The sequence below is a fragment of the Leguminivora glycinivorella genome, chromosome 14 (assembly GCF_023078275.1).
Source record: "Leguminivora glycinivorella isolate SPB_JAAS2020 chromosome 14, LegGlyc_1.1, whole genome shotgun sequence".
NCBI lineage: Eukaryota > Metazoa > Arthropoda > Insecta > Lepidoptera > Tortricidae > Leguminivora > Leguminivora glycinivorella.
Genome location: NC_062984.1, coordinates 12,144,760 through 12,170,177, shown reverse-complemented (window position 1 = coordinate 12,170,177; position 25,418 = coordinate 12,144,760). Strand labels below are relative to the sequence as shown.

Genomic DNA, 25,418 nt, shown 5'->3' with positions numbered 1-25,418 from the left:
AGATAAATATACCTACAGAGAAACCTACGGTCCCTACGGATCCAAATGAAAATCTTAATGAATACTTTTATTACGCGGGCGAAGCCGCGGGTAAAAGCTAGTAACAGTTATAACGTTCAAAATATCGGGCCAGGGCGCGGAGAAACAGCCTGGATGTGTGAAGTTGAATGTAGGAACTTCGCTTCGCTTGTTCGATTATTGATAATTAGTACTAAACTGCTCTTAATTAAACTCGCTCACAATCCAGGAGCAAAATTATTATCTTAGTATTAGCAAGAGTTTAAATTTCAAGGATAAAGTAAACTGTTGCTTGTATAAACTTTCTAGCGACAAAGTAGACTAACCGGGACCACTTTCATCTAATTTCCTAGTTGCTTTACCGAGTAAAATCATTTTTAGGTCCTCCCCATGCGGTACTCGAGTTCAAGTGGTCTGCCTACCAGAGCTATACTAGTAGCTATACAATGCCGAAGCTGAATGCTGATGCTAGGTACGAGCCCAGTTTTTACACAAACCAGTTATGTGTGACCTCAAAGATTTAAAAAGAAATGATAGACTCTTTAATACAACGCGAGCGAACGAGAATTCAAACAAAAATGCTCACAAACAACATTTGTGCTTCAACGAACTGTCGATGCCGGCATAGCCGAAGTCGTACAGTCGTCTTATAAAATACTAGCTTTTGCCTGCGACTTCGCTCGCGTCAGAAAGAGACAGAAAGTAGCCTATGTCACTCTCCAACCCTTCAACTAGCTATCTCCACTTAAAAAAATCACGTCAATTCGTTGCTCTGTTTTTCAGTGAAAGACGGACAAACAAACAGACACACACACTTTCCCATTTATAAATATTAGTACGGATTAATACGGATAATGTCAGATTGCCAGCACCTTGTTGTCCTGAAAGCGATGAGAACGGAATAATACGAGTACCTCGCTTCTGGAGTCGGGAACTCTGAATTAGATGTATATTCGTTTTCGCATGAAATCATTTAATGAATTGCGAATTCGGATGAATTGCGAATGCCGCGATGATTTTGTAAGCCCTAATTACATAATGGGTCGTAAAACTAACCTATATTCGAACGAAAACCAATATTAGAACGATAAATAAATAATTTTCTTCAGTTACTGTACATTTTGCCCGTAAACTGTCCGTAGTTCCGTACACCATTTTGTAAGAATAACCTAGAAACTATAATTTTCTTTGAAAGGACAATCCTTCGGAAATACATTTTTAGTAGCTTTTTTTACTGACGGAATCTTGCCAGACTATATATATGGATGTTGGATGGTAAATGTCGACGTGATAGGAAGATCCCAAATTGCAATGGAGAGTGCATACCTTGCTCTTGAAAAATCAGCTGCAGGGGCCGGTCTCCAAGTTAACATGAACAAGACGAAATACCTGAAAGCGTCAAAAGCGACAAAAGACCAACTAGCACTACTACAAGGAATTAACATTGGCAATAACACCTTCGCTAGGGTCAACGAATTCGTGTACCTGGGATCCTTAGTAACCGATACCAACGAGGCATCTTCAGAAATTAGCAGGAGAATAATGGCCGCTAACAAGTGCTACTTCGGCCTGCTAAGATACTTTCGTTCGAAACTTCTTTCAAGGAGCATAAAACTTCTTTTGTACAAAACCTTACTAAGGCCCATACTCACCTACGGTTCTGAATGCTGGGTGCTGAGCAAAAAAGACGAAAATTCCTTGTTGGTATTTGAGCGCAAAATCCTAAGACGCATTTTCGGAGCTGTGATGGAGGATGAGAGATGGAGAACGCGTTATAATCATGAGCTATATCAAATGTACAATGAGCCTAACGTCATTAAGACCATAAAAATCGGACGCCTGCGATGGGCAGGACACGTGATTAGAATGGACGAGGCCAGAGTACCCAAACGCCTTTTAGATGGCCGACCGGAGGGCAGCAGAGGTAGAGGCAAGCCCAAGCTCAGATGGTTAGACGGCGAATACCAGGACATCAGGACCCTAGGAGTGAAAAGTTGGAGAAGGAAGGCCACAAATAGATCGGACTGGAGAGACCTGCTTGACCAGGCTAAGGCCCACCCGCGGCTGTAATGCCTCAGATGATGATGATGATGATGATGGATGGTAAATGGTAATTGCGATTAACTTGTGCAGTAGCTAGTGGTTAGGATGCGCCTCTAGAGTGCTCTGCAGCGTTCAGTGACACTTCGATTTACAGCATCGCTCTAGATTAATGAAATCTGGGGATGTAGCTATAAATATCAGGTATATAAAACGGACATTAGACAGAATGCAGACACTGAAACAAAATAACATAATTTAAATGCATGATTTAAGTTTTATTCTAATAAATCATAAAATCAGATTCATGTAATAATATATTTTTTTCAATTCGAAGTCTATATTTACATGAACATAATTATTTACATAATTATATAAGAAACTAAGGCTAAACTTAAAAGCTAGCTAATGTCTAAAATAGGCCCTCGAGGCATTGCACCAAAAATACTGGCGTTTCCTCGCTGTATCGCAATGCTGATACGTTTTGCGAGGAAGTAATAAATCGAAGATAAAATAAAAAAGTAATATTACAATTTTAATCTGCATGTATGTACGTATTTATTTTATTTACGAATAATAACTATAACGGAATAACGGATCCCGATTGCTTTCTTTGACATAATGATCGAAAGTCATAGTCATAATGGTTGCCAGATTATCATTAGTCATAACTCTGAAACAGTTAACTTTTCAGGGGTTTCATCATTGAGGTGTAGGACGCTGCGAACAAAAAATTTGTGCCACAAACATAAGTCCATGGACATTATGTTGCCTCAGTCAGTCTCTGCGCGTGGCGTGAGGAGGTTGTTTCTGCCTGCACACAAATAAAATGAAAAAAAAAAATGCCTTCCTGCGCAATAAGATAATGTTTATGCCATACGAGAAAATCGAATAAAAGTGACGGTGTCACATTTCATCGGATAATAGTAGACAAGCCATTTTGATCTAGCTTAATTTAAGTAATTATTTTAATATAGGGACGCGCTCCTCAAACGCGAAGCTATGGCCGCCATTTTGTCGAACGAAATCATAGATTAATCGCGCATACATGACATGTAGGTAATAAAGTAAAATAATTGTGATTATACTCGTATTCTGTTTTCAATATACTTATGAAAGAGAAATGTTTATTTCACGTTATAGTTATGAATATTACACAGTTCTAATACGAGTTTTAATCGATATTTTCATACAATAATTATGATTTTATTCAAGGGCAATTAAAGTTTATGAAAAAACATATATAATGTATTTTTATTTGACTCAGTAGAACTTAAACATAACAAACACAATGTATGACAGTGGTGAAGTAAACTTCTTAGTATTTTACAAAAGGCATAAAACAAAGGTCTACACCAAAAGTGTCGCGTCTAGGTGGTCATTGGTCAAGTCGTACTCTATGATACATTACCTCCCCTCGCATGCGCCCCGCGGTACCGGCCGGAGCACAGACTTTCATTGGGTGGTCATTTCTAGTACGTTAGTACATAGTAATTAAATGGGTTTCATTAAGGTCATCGATAGGTTGGGTTAGGTTAGAATTGTTTTATGGCAATCCTGAAAAGTTACGCGTTTCTGAGAAAAACCAAATTATGACTAACGAAAATGTGGACAAACAATACATTATGACTTAAGACTTTATGGAAACCAATAGAGACTCTAATTATATTAATACTTTCTAAGCTCCAATAGTAGTTACTACAAACTTTCTAACCACACTCGATATCGTGCAAAAATCAATAGACAAAACAAAAGACATTCGGAATTGGAGTACCTTTTGTGGATCTTGTATCAGAATTCGCAAGAAAGAGAAATCGTAATATTGTTCAATAATGTCAGGAACGTGACATACCTAGGTAGTAGGCAACTACTCACGGGACGGGAGTCAGTTGAAAATATTTGAGCGCAATGATGGATGGATATTTTTTCCCCTTACTAGCTCGGAAACACGTGTTCTTAAAAAACGCATTTTATCCACTTGTGGGTAAAGTAATTTGACCTTGAATTAAGTCAAATTAACTGCTTTAAAATTGATAAAAGAAGATGAATCTGGTAATAAAGATGATTTACTTACCACCTGTGGAACTACTGGAAGCAGTGATAAACGCATTTTTTGCGTTGTAGTTTCCTACAAGTGAGGGGAAAAGTTTTGTGTTACACTCGGGTGCAAATGTATTTTACTTCTCGTGTGTTAAAAAACTCGCAAGTTCAGGATTCTATTCTCGAACCATTCGCTACGCTCGTGGTTCAACTATAGAATTCTTTCAATTGCTCGTTTTTCAATTCCACACTCGGCGTTAAAATACAACTTTGCCCCCTTGTATAACAAATAACTATCATTAATCACCTCCATATTACCCTTGTTTTACGATCGTGATATGAATTTCTGTAGATTGAAATGCAATTTTTACTGTAATTTTTATTATGAAATAAATGAATCTCATCTAATCTATTCTATAGCCTCTCCCAGAATTAAATTATTTATTGTATTAACTGGAGTAAATTGCTCTATCGGTATTAAGAACTTCGAAATGAAGTTCTGAAATGCCGCGATAAAGTTTAGCGGCTTATTGTTTTATTTACACAATACACACCGTTTACACGTTTAGGGGATTATGCAAAGTGACGCCAGGCCCCGTAGCCGAATGGCATTTCTCCGACGCCAAACGAAAGCGATACGCCGCTGGCTCTGTCGCGCCAATACGCAAGCGCGATAGAGATAGATATCTACTAGCGCTTCGTTTCGTGAGCGTTTCGTGAGCGATTGTGCCATTCGGCTAGCCACCCAGGTCTGTACCTCTATAGTCATTTAAATTAATCAAAGGAAGCGCGCGCCGAGAACTGGCACGATCGACCGCAGATTCTGCACAGTTGACAGTATGAAAATAGTAATAAGACATACATACATAAACTTACGCCCGCATTCTCAAGAGGGGTGTCGATATAATATCTGTAGTAGCCTTAGATCTCCGCTATCCGATTTCTTTCCGTTATTCTTCGGATCTAGTGCGTAAATAAAATACTATACTAAAGAGTTCCACGGCTACTACTTGAAATGTTTATGTAAATGCGCCATACGAAAAAAAAAACTGGCCAAGAGCGTGTCGGGCCACGCTCAGTGTAGAGTTCCGTAGTTTCCCGTATTTTTTTCAAAAACTGTTCAACCTATCAAGTTCAAAATAATTTTCCTAGAAAGTGTTTATAAATATCTACTTATGTGATTTTTTTCATATTTTTTAAACTTATGGTTTACAAGTTATTGGGGGGGGGGCACATTTTTTTTACTTTAGGAGCGATTATTTCCGAAAATATGAGCATTACCAAAAAATGGTTCTAGTAAACCCCTATTCATTTTTAAATACCTATCCAACAATATATCATACGTTAGGGTTGAAATGAAAAAAAAATCATCGACATCGTTTAAATAACTTCGGGCGCGCTACCGCCAGGTGTCGCCACTGAGCCGGTTATTCTAGTCAAATTCGTATGAAAATTTATAGAAATTAGACGGAAACGGATATGCTCTCTCAATCATAAAGCTTCCAGTGACGGTCAAGCTATTTAATAAAACATTTTTTTCCACTTTTTATTTTTGCACTTTTGCTTTCCTAGTTGACTACGGAACCCTAAAAAATACGGCTACTCCGAATTTTCAAGGATTCGGATAGGAAGTAGTGCGAAACCTAAGGGATTGAATTAAAACGAAATTGTAATATTGCAGTGACAAATGGCTTGTTAACTCATCGCCTACATTAGGTACAGTTGGACATAAAATATCTCGCAGTCGACTTCTACGACACCCACGAGAGGTAAGGGGGTTGTTGTTAAGCCGTCTCGACACGGGCAAAAATCCTGGTAGCTTGAATTACTTACATATTTATTATTATTTATTTATAGATTTTTTATTATACTGTAAAAACATTCAATTACAAAAGACGTACTAAGTGCGTTTTCACATTATCTGATCCGATATCGGATGTAGGACCGATATCCCATACATTCAAGCCGCCATCTTTGATTTTTGCCTTTGAAATTCTTCCGACATCCGATATCGGATCAGATAATGTGCAAACGCACTTAATGTTACATGGCATTCTCTAGATATCAGTAAATATTGCCACTGTAGAACTATGTCATAGTGACGTTATAAATCAGTTTGTAAGCAATCTCTTACTGCTTGTCATTTTGACATGGTTGTAGAGTGGCCTAGGGTTCCAATTGGTTGACTGTACCTATGTAAAAAAAGTTGGATTTGTTTTTCGAACAGCTAATTAAAATTATTCCGAATTGGGAATTTATTAAGGCCCACTTGCACCAACCACTTAACTCAGGGTTAGTGGGCTGTCATCTGTCAAATTCCATAGGGTGGGTTAACCCTCCTTTTCGTTGGTGCAAGTGGCCCTAAATGTATCATACTGCTTGCGAAATATAACAATATGTATATGTATATCGTTTAGACAGTAAAGATTGCAATAAGTGTGGGAAAGAAGGATAATATTCTTAATTAAAAATTCACTACTACCTCTCACGGGAACTAGCATACTAACCCTATTTTGATGTACCTAGTTACCATGCTGCTTGAAATACTTCTTTCCTACTACTACTACTACTACTACTACTACTTCTTTCTTTGTTATATTTGTACTACTTTTTATAAATATACATATTGGTTAGTATTAATATTATGTCTATCACTAGTAGAAAATGACTGTCCGTGTCCCATTTGATATAGATATATAAATCTAAATAGCTACCAACTTACTTGTGTCATATAACTGCAAATACAACGCAGCTACTACCTTTATCAATTTAAACATTTTAAAATGTCAGTGCACGAATCCAATACCAGTTAATACCACTTCGGCAATATTTCAGCGACAGTCCGCGTTATACCTCTATGATAACCGTTCTGCGCAGAGAATCTGGCGAAAGCTCTGAAATACAGTCATCTGAATGGGCCAGTCGTCCGCCAACCGCCGCCGCATCGGGACGCGTGCGTGTCGACTCGTTCATTCATTCATTCGCGCGTGCACCATTCATAGTAACTTTACGGACCTAATTCAAAAATGGAAAACGAACGCCGGTGATTTTGTGCCAGTGCTAACTGTAGTAACCGTTAAGTGAGTTTTGAATTTAATTCCAAATACAAATTAAAGCAGTTCGAAATTCAAGTGTTTGCTTGGTGTTGATTGTGAAGCGACTGATTATATTTTGGAGGTGTTAATTAAAGGACGCATTGGATGTTTATATTTTAATCATGAAACTTGGATGAATGAAACGGATTTTATTTGCACCAGTAAGTGTTTATATTCAACATGCTCCCCATTGAAGTATATATTTTGCTATTCATCGACTATTGTTTATTGAATATAAATACGAATAATGGATAAAAAAATCCATCTAGATAATGTAAATATTATTACCTACGTATTCATAAAACATGGTAGATTTTGTACTTACTCAATTCATATTCAGTACTTCTCATGCATGGTATGAATGCTTTTTGCACGAAGCAAATTTTGTACAATTATACTTATGTAGTTTATTATAATCATTCATCATTTAATACTAGTACATTACGATACAAGTGCGTAAAAAAAGGAAGTTCGAAACGAGTGGCGATAAATTAAAACACGAGTTACGAATTTCCTTTTCGCACGTGTATCGTACGACGTTTTTCAGTACAGATGACCCTCCGAAGTTTCGACCTGCCATATAATGAACCACTTTTCGCACTAGTGCGTAAAAAAACACCATCTGTACTGAAATAGTACATTAATTACGATACAAGTGCGTAAAAAAGGAAGTTCGAAACGAGTGGCGATAAATCGACCGAAGGGAGTGTTTTAAATCGACACGAGTTACGAATTTCCTTTTCGCAAGTGTGTCGTACGACGTTTTTCTCCATCTGTACTGAAAAATAATATTCAAACTTCTATTTGAATACCTATAATAAATGTGAACCTAATGGTTGCTGCAATTTAAAATAGGTATTTAAGTTTCTACTCCAAATAGTCTCCGTTAAAAACTTCATCCTTCCAACTCTCTTGACGGATGAACTTCCAAAGGTGTTTTTTTTCCAATAGGTATCCATTCGTTTCTCTTGTACACTTTAGAGAAGCAGCAACCTATTGTGAAAATTTCGATTGCGTTCATAAACCAATTGATGTTTGTTAACGAGTTAGGTACAATTTCAAAGGGTGGTTGTTTGCTTCATGATTAACCTGCAAGAATGAAATATGTTAGACGGGGCCCGATGGGTCGGAGCCGGAGCTTTCGGCACTTCGAGCTTCGCTTTAGATCATGTGGTTGACGTGATCACCGATCAACCGCCATAGAAAATGACGTGTCTTGGCGGATCGTCGCATTCTAGCGTTAGCGTTCCTTCAGTTAGATAAGGACGTACATACCTACACATAATTTACGTCTTGTTTAGTTAATAAATGTATGGGTCAGTTGCAGAAAATTTGTACCTACCTAGCTTTATTATTATAAGCACCAAAGTGATGATGATGATGCAGCGACTGCGTGTTCTGGAACAGACAGTTTCAAGAAAGCGAGTGTAGCTGTTCCACTCTTCGGTGTGGCTCGCGTACCCTATCTTATGGCTAAATTAAGCTGACTAAGTAACTAAAACTATTTCAATAACGAAATTCTTCATAAATCGTGTTTTCCTATTTCAGTAACATCTTTTTACATAACCGAGTGTTGTAGGAATTTCCAAGTCCTATTTACAAGGTTTTCCTTTACCGAAAAGCAATCGCTGAAACTCTAAAGTTATTATTTCGTTCCTCGATTCCCGGAAACTCATTTGCTATAAATAAATTGAGGTCTTAGAGCATCCAGACAGGACGGGAGACGCCACTTACGTCATTTTTCACAAAAAAGTCTTCCAACTTTTGTGGAGAGGGGTCATGTCCAATTGTCCATAGCTCGGAAAGGACATCAGACATGTCAAGTTATTGTGGAAAATAGCTCACACTGTTCGACGAGTAGACATTACTTAGGTTTAACAAATATATGGCTGTTTGTAAGTACCGTTAAGTTATACATGTCAGATAAATAAATGTCACTCCATACCTACATAAGTATGACCTTTGGCCGAATATTTTGGCCGAGGGATAAGCCTCTTGGAATGGACGGTAAACATAGACGGCTTTAATATGTACGGAAACAAAATAGTTGGATTTTTATTGGTTATTTTATTTCTGTTTTTTGTTTTTGTTTACAGACTCTAGTGGAAGAACCGTGGAGGCTTAAAACGAGGGTGAACTGGCCGAAACTAATTGTATTATGTACTGAAATGCCATAGCGTGCAAAACAGACTTACTAATCAAGAAAAAAAGACAAGACGTAGGAATGCCTATATTTCATGTTTTAGCCAAAACTCGTGATTTTGTTAGTAGGTCATCTGGGACTGCGGGTGTTCACTGGAGGGTTTATTTATCATACACACTGACGCTTCTGTGCCGCGTTGTCTCGGGACACTTGGGGTTTTATACTGAGCGGCATGCAGTGTGAATTTGAGTGGAAACTGTATGATAATATTGTGTAAATAAAGGTTTTATTTAGCGATGTTTTTCATGTAAAGATACGGAAGTAACACATGCCATATACTACGGCTGGTACATAATTGTATAGGTAGGAAAAGAAACATTTTTAATGATATTTTATTGCTATTTTAACAAAAACCTTTTACTTGATTGTCACGTTTTATTTTCGATATGATTTCAACCCGTATAAAACTCTCAACTTTATTCATTTTCAGGACAGCTAGCAAATGTAATTGTGAATGAAATGTTTTCCATTAACTGAAAATATGATTGTTTCATTGCGAATAAGAGCGATTCATTATCTCCCACATTGTCTGCCTACTGAGGTGAGAACGAGGTCGAATGTTTGCTTATGGTTGTCTATTGTTTGCCCGACAGTCATTTAACATAATATTCATTTGCCCGAATCTAACTTGCCTGAATTTCATTTGCCCGAATGATTTGTTTACCATAAAAATCATATGTCATACTCGTTGTTTATCCGAATATTACCTTCCATAATCATACAATGCCATACTATTTGTTAGCCATATTATTAAGTGCAATAATATGGTTTCATAGAATATTCAAACGCCATAAGCAATTATTGCCATATTAATTGTTGCCCATATTATTACCTAACCTAACCTACTTTCTGATAGCAGTTTCATTTTCCAGGGGTCACAGTTCTAACCTAACCTAACCTACTTTTCCAGCAGTTTCATTCTCCAGGGGTCACAGTTCTAACCTAACCTACTTTCTGATAGCAGTTTCATTTTCCAGGGGGTCGCAGTTCTAACCTAACCTAATCTACTGTCTGATAGTATTTTCATTTTCTGGGGGGTCACAGTTCTAACCTAACCTAACCTACTTTACAAGCAGTTTCCTTTTCCAGAGGTTCACAGTTCTAACCTACTTTCTGATAGCAGTTTCATTTTCCAGGGGGTCACAGTTCTAACCTAACCTAACCTACTTTCTGATAGCAGTTTCATTCTCTAGTCCTTCTAGTACCTAATATAGTAGTTTTCGATTCTGCCAAAGCACATTATGGAAATTGACTTTTCTGGACGCTAATTTGTATGACAAATGATGGTATGGAATGTGGTAATTACGGATTTCGATGATTCTGACAAATGAAATTATGGAAACTGACTTTATGGGAAACAAAGTTTCTGGCACTAGATTAATATAGTAAACAATGATTATGGCATAAGATGTTATGAGAAACAATATTATGATTGTTGAATAGGATGGCAAATAAAATTATGGCAAATGAAATTCTGGCAAATGGGGGTATCCCGTTTGCTTATATATGGAGGTAAACTAGATTTCACCTAAAGGTAAAATTTGTATGGCAACAGAACAGTTATTCATGTGACTTTTACACAATAAGAGGCATTAAAACACGAGTGTTGTTTTATAAAACCAGCAGCTGGCGCCTGCTTTCTGATAGAAAACTTAAAAATCTGCCAATCATATTAAATCGACATTTTTAGATTTTAAATTTTACTGTCAGAAAGATCTGGCACATCAATATCGCCGCCTACAAAAACGGTTTAGAAAACCCTCATAGCACTTAAATTCTATTTTACAGCTCAAAGTCCCCCTATAAAAAAGCAACAGAAGATAAAAATAAAAATTACCAAGGCGTAAGACTAAGATTTACATCTGTCCATAAATTATTTCAATTTAAAAACCTCCACCCACCAGCGTCATTCTATCCCCAGGCGTAAAGGCAAACTTGCTTAAGTGGAATTCCGGAATAAATGAAGGAAATTGGGGTCCGCATTATATTTAATTTTTCCTCTGTAAAGTGTTTTATGTCTCTCAAATGTGACTTGACAACAGCATCATATTTCAAGATAGGTACATCAACATCACTATGTAATTACATCTTGCTCCCGCACATTTTTTACAAAAATAATATTAAGTAGGTCTGGATTGTATTAGTGTTAAAAAACTTTTTTTCTCAAACATGCAATGAAATATTGTCTTTACGTTCCTTAAAATGGGCTGGGAAGTATCGCTTTTTGGGCGCAACAACTCGAGAGGACTGTAAAGGGATTTCATATTATTTTTCAGCCCTAGGTCTGCAAAGTAACTTTTTTTATAAAATATTGTCCTTTAGAGCATTTTTTATTTTATTTCATTGTATGTTTGAGAAAAGCACTATACATGCCTCGGCGTGAAAACGGATTCCCGGCCTCGTATCCCTATCCGGCCTCGCTCGCACGCTCGCTCGGCCGTATATACCCACTTGGCCGGAAATCCTCATTTTCCCGGCCTCTGATGTAATGTACTATTTTAATAGTGTTGGCTCCGTTCGGCTCTAACCGCTCGTTTCGGCTGTGTACCTTACACACAGTACACAAACATACTTGGATACACACTCCTGACACTCAATTAACTATATTTTTCAATTGCTCTAAAATTTCCAATGGATTCTATTATCAAGTAAAATAAAGGTGACAGCTGGTAACTAGAGCTACCAAAAGCAACAGAGTGGGAAAATTATACGAATAAACATAAAACATAAACATAAACATAAACATAATTTTTATTGAAAACAAGTATTGCATATTTACATTACATCCAACAAATACTTAAAATTATCGATGATTTACATTTGCCTGAACTAGGGAAACCCTGTGTTTCAGGCGAGAGGTACGGCAAAACAAGGTTCAAACTTAATTTAATTCAATTTTAATGTTCACTTACAAAATGTATTTATTTATCATTTATTCATTTCACTACTTAAGTTATTTATATAATATAACTATTTACATTATTATTTGCTTTAGCAGATCAATACCATTGTTATACATAATATATTAATAATCTTATTTATCTCAATGTGTGTTTAGACCTACCTATTACCTATCTATATATTCATTTTATAACTAATAGTAGATTCTCTGTGTCTTCGTACGTCATATTTTGGAGGGCTTTTCGGAGAGTTTCCTTACACTTCGTGTAGCTAAGTGAGTATAAATCTAAAATTGCATTAAGCTTGTTATATAAAAAAGGACCTAGAGCGATGAAAAATCTCATAGAAAAGGCATATTTCCTATGAATGTTTTGTTGACAAACAATATCTTTGCGCCTCTTGTTAGTATGTTCAGTGTTGTACGGGGTTGCGGCGTGCTGTTTTAATACAATGTTCAAAATAAACAATTGTCTAACAGTAAGGACCCCAAAGGACTTGTAAAGAAGGTTACATGGGAAGAGGAATGGGCGGAAAGTAGCTACCTTTAGAACGGCTCTCTGGGCTCTTTCAATATGTTAATGTTCAATATGTTATATTAATGTTTGTTAACCAACTGGGTATGTTATATATGTTATCAAATTAGTGACGGATATTTTAAGGAGCGTTAATTAACATCAAAACAATTAACTTTTACTAGAAATTAATACAAAATTATCATATGATTTTTTTTCATTTCCTTAACAAAATAAATATTTTAATTTATTTTCTAAATAACCATCCTCTATAATGTAATTGCCTGTCAGGATATTATTTAACACTTGTCTCTCATGTTACGTTAATAGTGTCTAGAGAGATCTCATTTAATTATTTTATTAACAGGGTGTTTTAACATTGCACATTTGTTTCCTAGTTTCCTCCAAAAAAACATAACAAAACCTATGATGTTTCATACATAAATATACTCCAGGGGCGGAGTACCTATCAGCCGTAAAAATATCCGTGACTAATTTGTTAACACCTTATATTGTCGTACCTAATGGAAAAGTGGTGCCAGAATGACGTTACACATTCGTAATCTTCTTTTAATCTATGGCGTAGAATACCAAAATTCGAAGCTCGGTAACCCTGTGTTTGATTTGGAACATAACAGTTCTTAAACAGCTAATAATAGGCCCATTATGAGGAACACTTCAAATTTTCCGTCCATACTTAAGTATCTACTCTTATAAAATGATAAATACCTGGATATTTCTCCTTGCTAAATGCCCAATTTGAAAATTAATAAATGATAATTATTTGATGTATCTATCAGGGGCCCGTTTCTCGAAAGGTACAAGCCTTGTATTACAAGTGCGCGAACTGTCAAATCGTATGGGTTGTCATGGAAACACACTTGTAATACAAGGCTTATACCTTTCGAGAAACGGGCCACTGATCTGTAAGGGCCACTTGCACCAACGAAACTGAAGGGTTAACCCGAGGAAGGGAGGCCCACTAACCCTGGGTTAAGTGGTTGGTGCAAGTGGGCTTTAGTCAATCATATCGGTCGGAACGGATATATTGTCAGAAATGACATTTTGAAATTAAACGTCGCTTTATACCCTGACAGATCGATATATACAGCAGTGACGTTTTAATCAAATCTTAGAAGCGTTGTTTGAATACGGCAATAGATATGTCTATTATCTAGTAATCATTAAATGTCGAATAGTTCACATAAAAATGTCTTTTGGTCATAAAATAAATGTAACGTTATTGACCGGAGCGATAGCTCTAGGCTATTTATCTACGACGGTTAACTCGATTTGCTTTTTGTACAATGGGATTGAATGGGATGAGAGGACATTTTCCCCTGCGGTCGCAATCGTCAACAGATTAACGTGTATATGTTTTTTCGATTCAGTTTTTTCAATTATTTCCAAAATGCGGATATTCCCATAGCACGAGTAATCGTGGCTTGGACTAAGCGTTTTTCACTTTTTCGTTTTTTATGAGCACTAATAGTTTTGCAGGTAATTTATGTATTCATTATAATGTATTATAATCCAACAATATCATCATGGTCGCATAATATTTATGAGTGCGTCCTTGTTGCAATTTTTGTTTATACACTACGGTGACTGCTTATCTTCAGGTGGGACATAATAATATTTAAAAAAAAAGTTTTACAGCTACAGGAAGTAATCATTTAAATTAATTTTACTTAACTGAAAACATTAAATTCAATTACCATTCAGAATAAGTTAAAAGCGATTTTGATAAGGAAAGACTTTGCACGTGTAAAGTGAAAGTCACCACCATTTTATCAAAGTTTGATTTTTATTCAGTGGTGTGTTATTATTATTTATATTTCTCTTTATTTCTTTTAAGTCTTAGGCTAGGCTATTTATAATACGAATATAAAAGTAAAATACTAAACCACTTACAAAACAATAAAAAATATATAAACATATTATAAAAAACCTAACCTAGGGTGCCGCCAGCAGCAGGGCAGGGCCCAAGCTGCCGGTGGTTAGGGCTGCAGAGAGAGGAACCGTCGGACTATCCGCGCCGTGTCCAAGATCACCGCCTTCTGCATCTGACCCTTCATCCAACCACCTAGCGAGAGTCTCTCGAGATGTTGGTCGAGACTCTTCGGTATTTATTTATTACAATCAAAGGTAACAATAGAATAAATATAAGTACAGTGCTCCACAAAACTATGATATAAGTTTGACTGTAATCGTAATCTACTTACTATTGTCTAAAATTTAAAGAAGTAAAAGATACAAATACAAATATTAAATAAATGTCATATACAAAGAAAAAGTGACCAAGGCCTCCAAGTGTTCCGAGCTGGAATCGAACCAGCGGACGGATGCCTAAACCACTCGGCCGAATTTTTGAAAGAATTTTTATATTTAATTTTTATAACATAATAGTAGTGTGACTACTTATAAATACAAGTTAAAATATTTTCTATGAAAATAATATAATTTGTTCTTAGAGTAGGTACAAATACAAGTATTAAGTTTTGCCGGGCACTCAATAGTAGCCAGTAAAGTAATCTCGTAGTACCTAATCTGAGGCTTTCTTTTTTACTGGTTAAGGTGTGTACGTAAGTATACTATTTTTGTGTTCGACGGAGCCGGAAAGCAGTAACTTCGTTTAGAGCAGCGGAGGATAGAAAAAACAATGTTTCGTGTTCTTAAATAATCTATGAAATGACATGTTAAGTACATTTATTATATCTTCGTTACTAAATTTCAAAAATATTATGTCAAAAGAGGTTCTTACAGTTTATGGAGAATAATTAAAGTTTGGTGACTTATTCTTTAAAAAAACATACGGTCTCAGTTAAAATGTGTTTTATCTCTTTCTCACTTGACGGATATGTGTGGTGCATAACTTCAAACTTGGGTAAATACGTTATGATTTAAGGTTGAATAGGTATATAAAAAATATAATATTGAGCTGAAAGATAATCAACCATATAGCAGAATGGATTTACCCTAGTTTGAATTTAAGCGATACCGTGTCAAATACGTAAGTCAATATGACAGGTAATGATAAACTTTTATCTGCTAATTCAGGTTTATAAATAAAGCGTTTATTAACAACATTTGTATGATGTAGATTGTAGAAAATAGAAAAGAAATTATCAATATCTACCTATTCATTATGATGTCTACAAATCTAAGAATCTTACAAAAAACCGGCCAAGAGCGTGTCGGGCCACGCTCAGTGTAGGGTTCCGTAATTTTCCGTATTTTTCTCAAAAACTACTGAACCTATCAAGTTCAAAACAATTTTCCTAGAAAGTATTTATAAAGTTCTACTTTTGTGATTTTTTCATATTTTTTAAACATTTGGTTCAAAAGTTAGATGGGGGGGACGCACTTTTTTTCCTTTAGGAGCAATTATTTCCGAAAATATTAATATTATCAAAAAACGATCTTAGTAAACCCTTATTCATTTTTAAATACCTATCCAACAATATATCACACGTTGGGGTTGGAATGAAAAAAAATATCAGCCCCCACTTTACATGTAGGGGGGGTACCCTAATAAAACATTTTTTTCCATTTTTTATTTTTGCACTTTGTTGGCGTGATTGATGTACATATTGGTACCAAATTTCGGCTTTCTAGTGCTTACTGAGATTATCCGCGGACGGACGGACGGACGGACGGACGGACGGACGGACGGACGGACGGACGGACGGACGGACGGACGGACGGACGGACAGACAGACATGGCGAAACTATAAGGGTTCCTAGTTGACTACGGAACCCTAAAAAACTGTCTCGTTACGTCCTCTCAATAAAGTACCTAATTTACTTACGTGTATTGATGAGCCATAAAAATATTAAAAATATTTACCCGTGTGTATTATGTAATAGGTAACTTACTTATTTCTTGTACAAAATAATCAGTTAGGTATAGTCAAACGTATATAATATGTAGATTAAAATTTAGGTTTTATTATTAAGTTGTTTATAAGATTTTTTATGTCTAGCGATATATTTAGATATAACATTAATTTTATATCGTTATTAACCGACTTCGAAAAAAGGAGGAGGTTCTCAATTCGACTGATTTTTTTTTCAATATTCAGAATTAAAAACCTATAAAATGACGATAAGTAAATCCACAATATATGCTAGGGTTCATTTGGTTTATCGACGCAAGAGATAAATATAAAAATAAGTTTCAAAACATTGAACAATCAATGTACTTGTAGACAACTGATTTGACATATTATTTGGTAGATAACGTAAGGAATATCCATAATACATTTTTGTCCCAAATTTCGTATTTATTCTGATCAGAATCAGAAGCTCTTTCAAAATCAAATAAAAGAGGTATTTCAATGGCTATTGTTGACATAAATTATAATATTTACGTTTGTTACGTTTAATTTGTAAAAAGTTGTAACAAATCAATTTTATTTAAGTTCATGTTATATTTGATTTTATATGGCTCATAACTACGACAATAAAGATACTCTCTTGTTATTATAATATACATCTTAAGTCTCGCCACCCAGCATGCGTTACAGACCAAAAACTGAATGATTTTGACCTCGAACAGAGTTGGAAATACGAGTGGAGTAAAACTACTGCTGGAACTCTACTGCCAACCATGGATCCCATAGCGAAGCGTGTCGAGTGAACAGACTGAGGACTGGTCACGGGCGCTGTAATTACTTTCGCCACAAATGGGGTTGACGGGACTCTGCGCTCTGCGAATGTGGTGAAGAGGCTCAAAGACAGAGAACCTCCTATAGAGTAGCAATTTTGTATATTTTGTTCGCGATTCGAGTCACCAGTGTTTGGGGTGCGAGGAGCGGGCGGGGAATGTGTTAAGCGCGCTGTGATTGGCCGTTTCAAGGACGGCGGGCAGTCGCGCCAGATGAAAAGGGACAGAAGTATGACTGTCCCTCTACTGACGCGTAAGTGGCCAATGTAAGTTGACCTATGCCGGCTCTGAATAAATTATAAATATGACTTATTTGTGGAATGTAATGCCGTCTGTTTTTAAATTTGAGCTTCTTGTTACCTTTCCACACCATTTCACACTACAGGTGGACATCTTTAAGGCATCAAAATACCCTTTTCCAATTTTTTAGTGCGAAAAACACGCGCTGCTTTCGGGTCTGTTACTTGGTCGATACTGATCGGGCACGGCGAGCGCCCGCGCTTATATCAGTGCAAATACTAGGAAGGCTGGCGACCGCGAGTCGTCTTGTAATGGATGTCTATAGGGGTTGGTCTGTGGGCTCAAACCATTGAGCACATTATACAGCGCTGTCCTCTGCATGCTTTCCCAGGCCCTCCGGAAGACCTGTTTAAATTAACACCTGACGCAATCTCGTGACTTGGGACCCTGAATGTGGACTTATAATTTTCTAGCTACATATTGTTTGAAAGTTTATGTAAATGCGCCATACGAATAAATAAATAAAATTATAATATTATTTTTTTCCACATCATATAAATCATATGCTTAATGACAATACCTACATACTGTGTAAACAACTTTAATTTTACGAGTACACTACCTTCTATAAAATGCGATGCCCAAATCACAATGCGGTTTAGGCCCACTTGCACCAACCACAACTCAGGGTTAGTGGGCTGTCATCTGTCAAATTCCATATAAAATGGTGGGTTAACCCTCCATTTTCGTTGGTGCAAGTATCCCTTATAGTCATAAATCATCTAAACTGTTTTAAATCTACACCACCAAGCTACGTGCCCAAGCTTCATATCATCATCCTCCTTGCGTTCTCCCGGCATTTGCCACGGCTCCTGGGAGCCTGGGGTCCGCTTTGACAACTAATCCCAAGATTTGGCATAGGCACTAGTTTTTACGAAAGCGACTGCCAGCTGACCTTCCAACCCGAAGGGTAAACTAGACCTTATTGGAATTAGTCCGGTTTCCTCACGATGTTTTCCTTCACCGAAAAGCGACTGGCAAATATCAAATGACCTATCGCACATAAATTCCGAATAACTCATTGGTGCGAGCCGGAGCCCGCGACCTCCGGAACGAAAGTCGCACGTACTTACCGCTAGGCTGCCAGTGCCCAAGCTTCATATAACCACTGTATATTTTTGTTACAGATAAATCGCCAATCAGCATGTATTCGGCCTCGAATACTAGTTTTGTGCACCGGTGATGGTCAACATGCGGTTTAAACACAGCTGTCAAACATGTGTGAACTGATCGGACCAGTGTAACGTGACCGCAGACGTGCGCGCAGCAATGGCGCGGAAAACAGGCATCCTCGTCCTACTGTGGATAGCAATTTTCCCATTGTACCGAGCGGATAATCTTGGTGAGTCTGTTCAAATTGAAACTTCTATCCCATCGTCGTATTCCCGACTGAAATGGATAGTATTAGAGCCTATTTTACTCTGTTTAATGCACGCATGTGGTAAACGGATTAACGTTCAATCTATTTCCTCACTTAGGTTAAATATTTTCTGGGTGATGATACGGAAAATAAGATAGCGGAGTATTTGTCAAGTTTTCAACAGTTCAGTTCTTTTTTTTTTGTATTCGATATCAACCGATTACAAGTCATATAACACAAAGAAACAGTTGTTCTTCGTTTGAAAGGAATGTATGATTCTGTTAAAAGATTATTACAAAAAATATAAGCACATAACTTTATACAACAGGCGGTCTTATTTCTAAGGCTATATCTTCCAGACAACTGTAAGTCTAAACAAACGTAAGTGACTCTAAAAAGATTCGTGTATTAAATTGCGTGTAATGTAGGTACTGTAAATAACTGTCACTACATACAAAAATAACGTAATAAATGATCATGATAAGGTACAGCGGCGCAAATCTCGACTGGGGGTCAATTGTAACTGGTCCATTTTTTCCATGTTTTACAATGTTTGCATTGTTAAATAAAGTTTCCACCGGTTATAATATAACACTGACACTCATATAATATATTATAATATGGTAGACGTGTTCAGTGGATACATGTAGAACTCAACATCATATAGTAATAATGCAAAAAAATGGATCAGTTACAATTGCCCCCCAGTCGAGATTTTCCCCGCTGTACCTTAGGTAAAATGAAGTTGACTTTTACCTTAGATTTTCTTAGATCTTTATTATTATACAGGTACATTGACGAATTTCCTACAAATCCTCCGAGCATGTAATTGCCAAAATTACTTTCCACGATATTCTTGTAAATTGTAAACGATAAAATACACACGTCCTCACAGAAAATTAAATGTGTCATTAAATGAAAACGTGACAGGCATCGTCTCAACTGAACCCAGTGCGATATGTATTTATATTATATGTATATCGTTGCAAAAGAAAAAAAAAAAACATTTTTTAAAATATATTTCTTCATTCAAATTCTCATTTTTTTGTAACAATTTTCCTGGTTCGCTGCTGTCCTTGTGTTATTTAAACGTACTTCGAAGCTTTACCCTCCAAAGATCAAAGGGACTTCTTAGGACCTGTTTTAAAAAGTTTTAAAAATGTAAGAAAGATATAGTATAAGATGTAGCGAACGACATAAGTTCCTTCACACCTTTCTTAGGCTAAGGAATACGTATCTAACTGAATAATGTAAATGGGTCAATCTATTCAGTCCCACATATTTGTTATGACACATATTTGTGACATGTTTTCGGTCTAGTAGGTGTATATATATAGGATTTACAATCTTCATACTAAGAATCGTACCTCGATAACACTGATGATGCCTAAAAATTTATTATTGTCAAAATGTGTATTGTCGTGATATCATGATATTAAAATAAAGAAGCGTGTCATTTGTTTTTATAAAAAAATAAAAGTACAAAAAACACGCAGACATGGGAGAAAATATGATTTTGGGCACTTCCAGGGTGCGAAACAGCGCCATCTAGTTTTAAGCCTAAAATGCCCATACATTTCAGGGGTACGCTTTTTTGTATGGGCTTTGTCTGTCCCGTATTATATCATCCTTGGTATAAGTAATTGTTTTTTTTTTTTATTATTATAAATGGGCTTACTCTTGACCACAGACTAGCCAAAGGCGTGGCCTACGATGCAGTGAGCTCGCCCAGAAGATGCCTGTTCACTCTTGATTTGTTCGGCGTGTTGAGTTGTTCACTTTATACAATGAATGTATTGTAATTTCCCGTGACGATTACGCTTTTGACACACGTAGGTATTTAAAACTCGGGAAGCCGCAAAGTTCAAAATTCGTGATATGAGATTTGTAGAACGGTATTCTTTCTTGATTGAAAGTGATTATCACTATAAATAATTACAAGCTTTTATTTAATTACTCTTGTATAAATAACTGTCTTTGTAAATGTAAAAATAACATTAGCAGAAGATAATACACTCTTCTACTAATGTATAGATTACTAATTTTCAATTTTATAGTAACAGTTAAATTATAGCTGCACCGTGTTGTGACCGGTTAAGAATTTCACCACCCCCTTTCTTCCCGTGGGTGCGCAGAAGTCGACTAGGCGAGAGGCTGGCAACCTGTCACTGCAATGTCACAATTTGGATTTCTTTCAACCCCTTTTTGCCAAGAGTGGCACTGAAACTTAGTAGTTCATGTGCTTTTGCCTACCCATTTATGGGATACAGGCGTAATTATATGTATATGTATGTAACTTATAGTTAATGATTATAATAAATAAATAATAATAAATAAATATTGGGGACACCTTACACAGATCAACTTAGCCCCAAACTAAGCAAAGCTTGAACTATGGGTGCTAAGCGACGATATACATACTTAAATAGATAAATACATACTTATATACATAGAAAACATCCATGACTCAGGAACAAATATCATCACATAAATAAATGCCCTTACCGGGATTCGAACCCAGGACCGCGGCTCAGCAAGCAGGGTCACTATCGACTGAGCCAGACCGGTTGTCCGGTTATTACTTTATATTTATGAATAGGTAGTGTGTTTTTGTTGACTATTATACGTATAGGTCACTCTAAAGTCCAGTAAAAGTCAGTCCGCTAATGCAAAAAGGTTCCATAAGTCTATTTCTAGACTGCACTGAATATGTCTGTGCTGCGAGTAACGAACGACTTTGCCCTCGCATTCGCTCCAGCGAACTGAAAACGCTCCGTGAGGTGAGGAAGCCTAATACAAAAATCATGTTACGTTTCGTGAAACTAAAATCCGTTGCTGATCGAGTTCTCGGGTTTTGCCCAATCCCACGTCCACGTGAGTACGTGTCACATACTATATTCCGTCGGTTTATAGACTATTTATATAGGTGATGATGATGTGTCTCGAGAGATTCTAGCGGTCATGAACTGGCTTTGTAGAGTATGTCGTCGCGAGATACAATTAGAAAAAGATATGTGATCTACGTCGATACGAGATATTGTCGCTCCAATCATGTGCTAGCCTCTTGCAGTGATTAAATTATTAAACATACTTTTGTAAGTGATACAGGCTTGTGAGTACGTAAGCCATTAGTAGTTAAAGGAGGAGATATGATTACATTACATACATACATAATATACTCACGCCTATATTCCCATAAGGGGTAAGCAGAACACATGAAACCGCTGAAGTTCAGTGACGTACATAGTCATCCCTTCGGCTACGATACCCACGGGAGCAAGGAGATGGAGAATTTCATAACCCAGGCAATAATATTAATATTAAACGTACATACGTACGTGCGTATGCCCGTGTGGTGACGTGCCCGTGTGGTGACGGGTTAAGAATTTCACCACCCCTTTCTTCCCGTGGGTGTCGTAGAAGGCGACTGTGGGATATGGGTTAAATTGTGGCGTAGGCGAGAGGCTGGCAACCTGTCACTGCAATGTCACAGTTTCATTTTCTTTCAACCCTTTATTTGCCAAGAGTGGCACTGAAACTTGAGTAGTTTCATGTGCTCTGCCTACCCCTTCATGATATACAGGCGTGATTGTATGTATGTAAACGTACATACGAGTATATTAAGTATGTGCGATCGTAAATGCCTATAACATGCAGGCTAAATCTAGCTGAAATCGATAGAACATGAGAATGTTATCTCTCCTTAATCGACACAAAAAAGAATTTTAAGTTCGACAAAAATATGGCATTTAAATTCTTATTACAGTTTCCTTTTTATTTTTAAAATCTTCAAGACTGTGATTTTGGGAGCGTTTTGTGAGTACCTACCGAATGTATGTACCTTATAACAGACTTTGACTATCATTTCTGAAGTTGTATTGCTCTGCTCATGAAGTAATAGTCTCTAAAAGACAGTTGTGAACAACTAGTACCCTTAAAACTTGTGATCTAGGCTATTATCAAGGATCTAAAAATTAAAACGGTCACCTGGGAGTACAGAAGCCAGCGACAGCGGACGTCCTACTGCGAACCATGTTCGGCAAATTGGGTCTCTGTCGCACTTGTCAATCCGTACATCAGTGTGACAGGGAGGCAATACGTTGAACGTGGTTCGGGTAAGTCCCCAGCCAATGAGGACTCTGAACTTCTCACGTAAGACCGGATAATCTCCAAGCTTTGCCCAGTCGGGCTAGCCGGACAAACAATCGTTGATGCTACGTGGCAATCGAAACGCAGCCAGTGTGCGTAGCCAAATGCACAAATGGCCACAATATACCTTTCGTAGTTTCTGCGGCATTTCGTATCGCAGAAATGCCATACGGCTACGGGGCCAGTCCTTTAAACTATAATAGTTAATAGTTTTTGCCCGCGGCTTCACTCACGTTAGAAAGAGACAAACTGTAGCCTTTGTCACTTTCCATCCCTTTAACTATCTCCACTACAAAAATGACGTCAATTCGTCATTCCGTTTTGCCGTGAAAGACGGACAAACAAACAGACACATATACTTTCCCATTTACAATATTAGTATGGATAATATAACCTGCGATAACAGTTTGTATATTATAGTTAGTACTTTTGTTAAATATTTATTTGAAACATTCAACAATTCTAATACTTACCTAAAAAAAATGCACAAACTCTTGGAGCATTCATTAAATAACGTCGAAAGTATCATGTAACAAAGAGGAAAATTTTACTCGGGAGCTTATTAGAATTTTTTTTACTTTCCTTATGAAATGAATGCTTTTTGTCCCCAGTATTAACTGCTACAAGTAATTAGAATCATTTTTTGCGGATAAAGTTGGTAGCTGGCTAATACGGTATCAGTTTATTTTACTAGTAACTTATACCTTTAAACGAGCAATTCTTGATAGATGTGGCTGATATTTGTTATGTGAGGGTTTTCAGGGGTGAAAAATTGATCTAGCTTAGTTTTAGGTCCCGAAAAACGCGAATTTTCCAGTTGTCGAACTCCGAGTGAAGCTCGGTTGCCCAGATGCTTATAAGTATTAAAGTAAGCCTGTCTGTGTTGCCTCTTTAAGTTTAATGCTGCTGCACCGATTTAGTTGAACAAATAGGTAGCTTCGAGACTCTTTGTAGGACGTAGGGTAGTTTTTATTAATTATTATCATCATTCTACGATGACGAAATCTCGGGCAGAGCCAGTTTCATATAATTCTCTTCAATAAAAGCCCTTCGTGTTAGGTGACACATTGTCTATCCTCGGTACCTAGCTCACGTCACAATCGCTTACGCTTCGTAAACATATTGTAGCTTGCTCTCCCTTTCGCTCTTCTGTAGTGACTCGACATAGACTGCGTTTCAATCGCTATGTAGCGACAATGACTGTCACTTCGGCTAGACTGGTTTGATCCTCCATCACGACATCTAATGGGTATTTCCCGTGTACAATCGTTAGTGGAGACATTGTGTATACCCAGCCGAGCTTACGGAACTCTCGCTCGAGCAATCAACCAATTCGTAATTGTAAAAATATCGCAATCGTCTCTAATAATCTAATAAATATAACCCTGAACGTGCTTGTAATGCCAAATAAACCCCAACGTTTGATCGGTTCGTGGAGGGACGATTATTAACGGAAATAAGCTTTTCTTAATAATGTGAACCTGAATAGTGTATATTTTTTATTCAAATGACATAAAATACTTATACTAAATATACAGACTGAAAATTATGAAATCAAAACTAAAGTTTAAACTAACTGAATGGCCATAAAACAATGCCTAACTAAATTTAAATAACAAACCGATAAAATATTATTAATTTAATTTGATTAAAACTATATGTGTAAAGAATGTAAATATTCAAAAGTTGATCGTTATGTACACAGACCAACCCCTATAGACATCCATTACAAGACGACTCGCGGTCGCCAGCCTTCCTAGTATTTGCACTGATATAAGCGCGGGCGCTCGCCGTGCCCGATCAGTATCGACCAAGTAACAGACCCGAAAGCAGCGCGTGTTTTTCGCACTAAAAAATTGGAAAAGGGTATTTTGATGCCTTAAAGATGTCCACCTGTAGTGTGAAATGGTGTGGAAAGGTAACAAGAAGCTCAAATTTAAAAACAGACGGCATTACATTCCACAAATAAGTCATATTTATAATTTATTCAGAGCCGGCATAGGTCAACTTACATTGGCCACTTACGCGTCAGTAGAGGGACAGTCATACTTCTGTCCCTTTTCATCTGGCGCGACTGCCCGCCGTCCTTGAAACGGCCAATCACAGCGCGCTTAACACATTCCCCGCCCGC

The 25,418-nt window shown here is 37.0% G+C and overlaps 1 protein-coding gene across 1 annotated transcript in view; it reads left to right on the top strand.

Annotated features, from left to right (window-relative positions):
- Positions 1-7,138: 7,138 nt before the first annotated feature.
- Positions 7,139-25,418, top strand: part of LOC125233205 (protein eva-1-like) — a 128,374-nt gene continuing 110,094 nt past the window's right edge. Inside the window, exons 1-2 of the mRNA XM_048139115.1 lie at positions 7,139-7,354; positions 18,906-19,120. Coding sequence (XP_047995072.1) covers positions 19,048-19,120 — 73 coding nt within the window. The 5' untranslated portion in view covers positions 7,139-7,354; positions 18,906-19,047. The remainder of the gene's footprint in view (positions 7,355-18,905; positions 19,121-25,418) is intronic.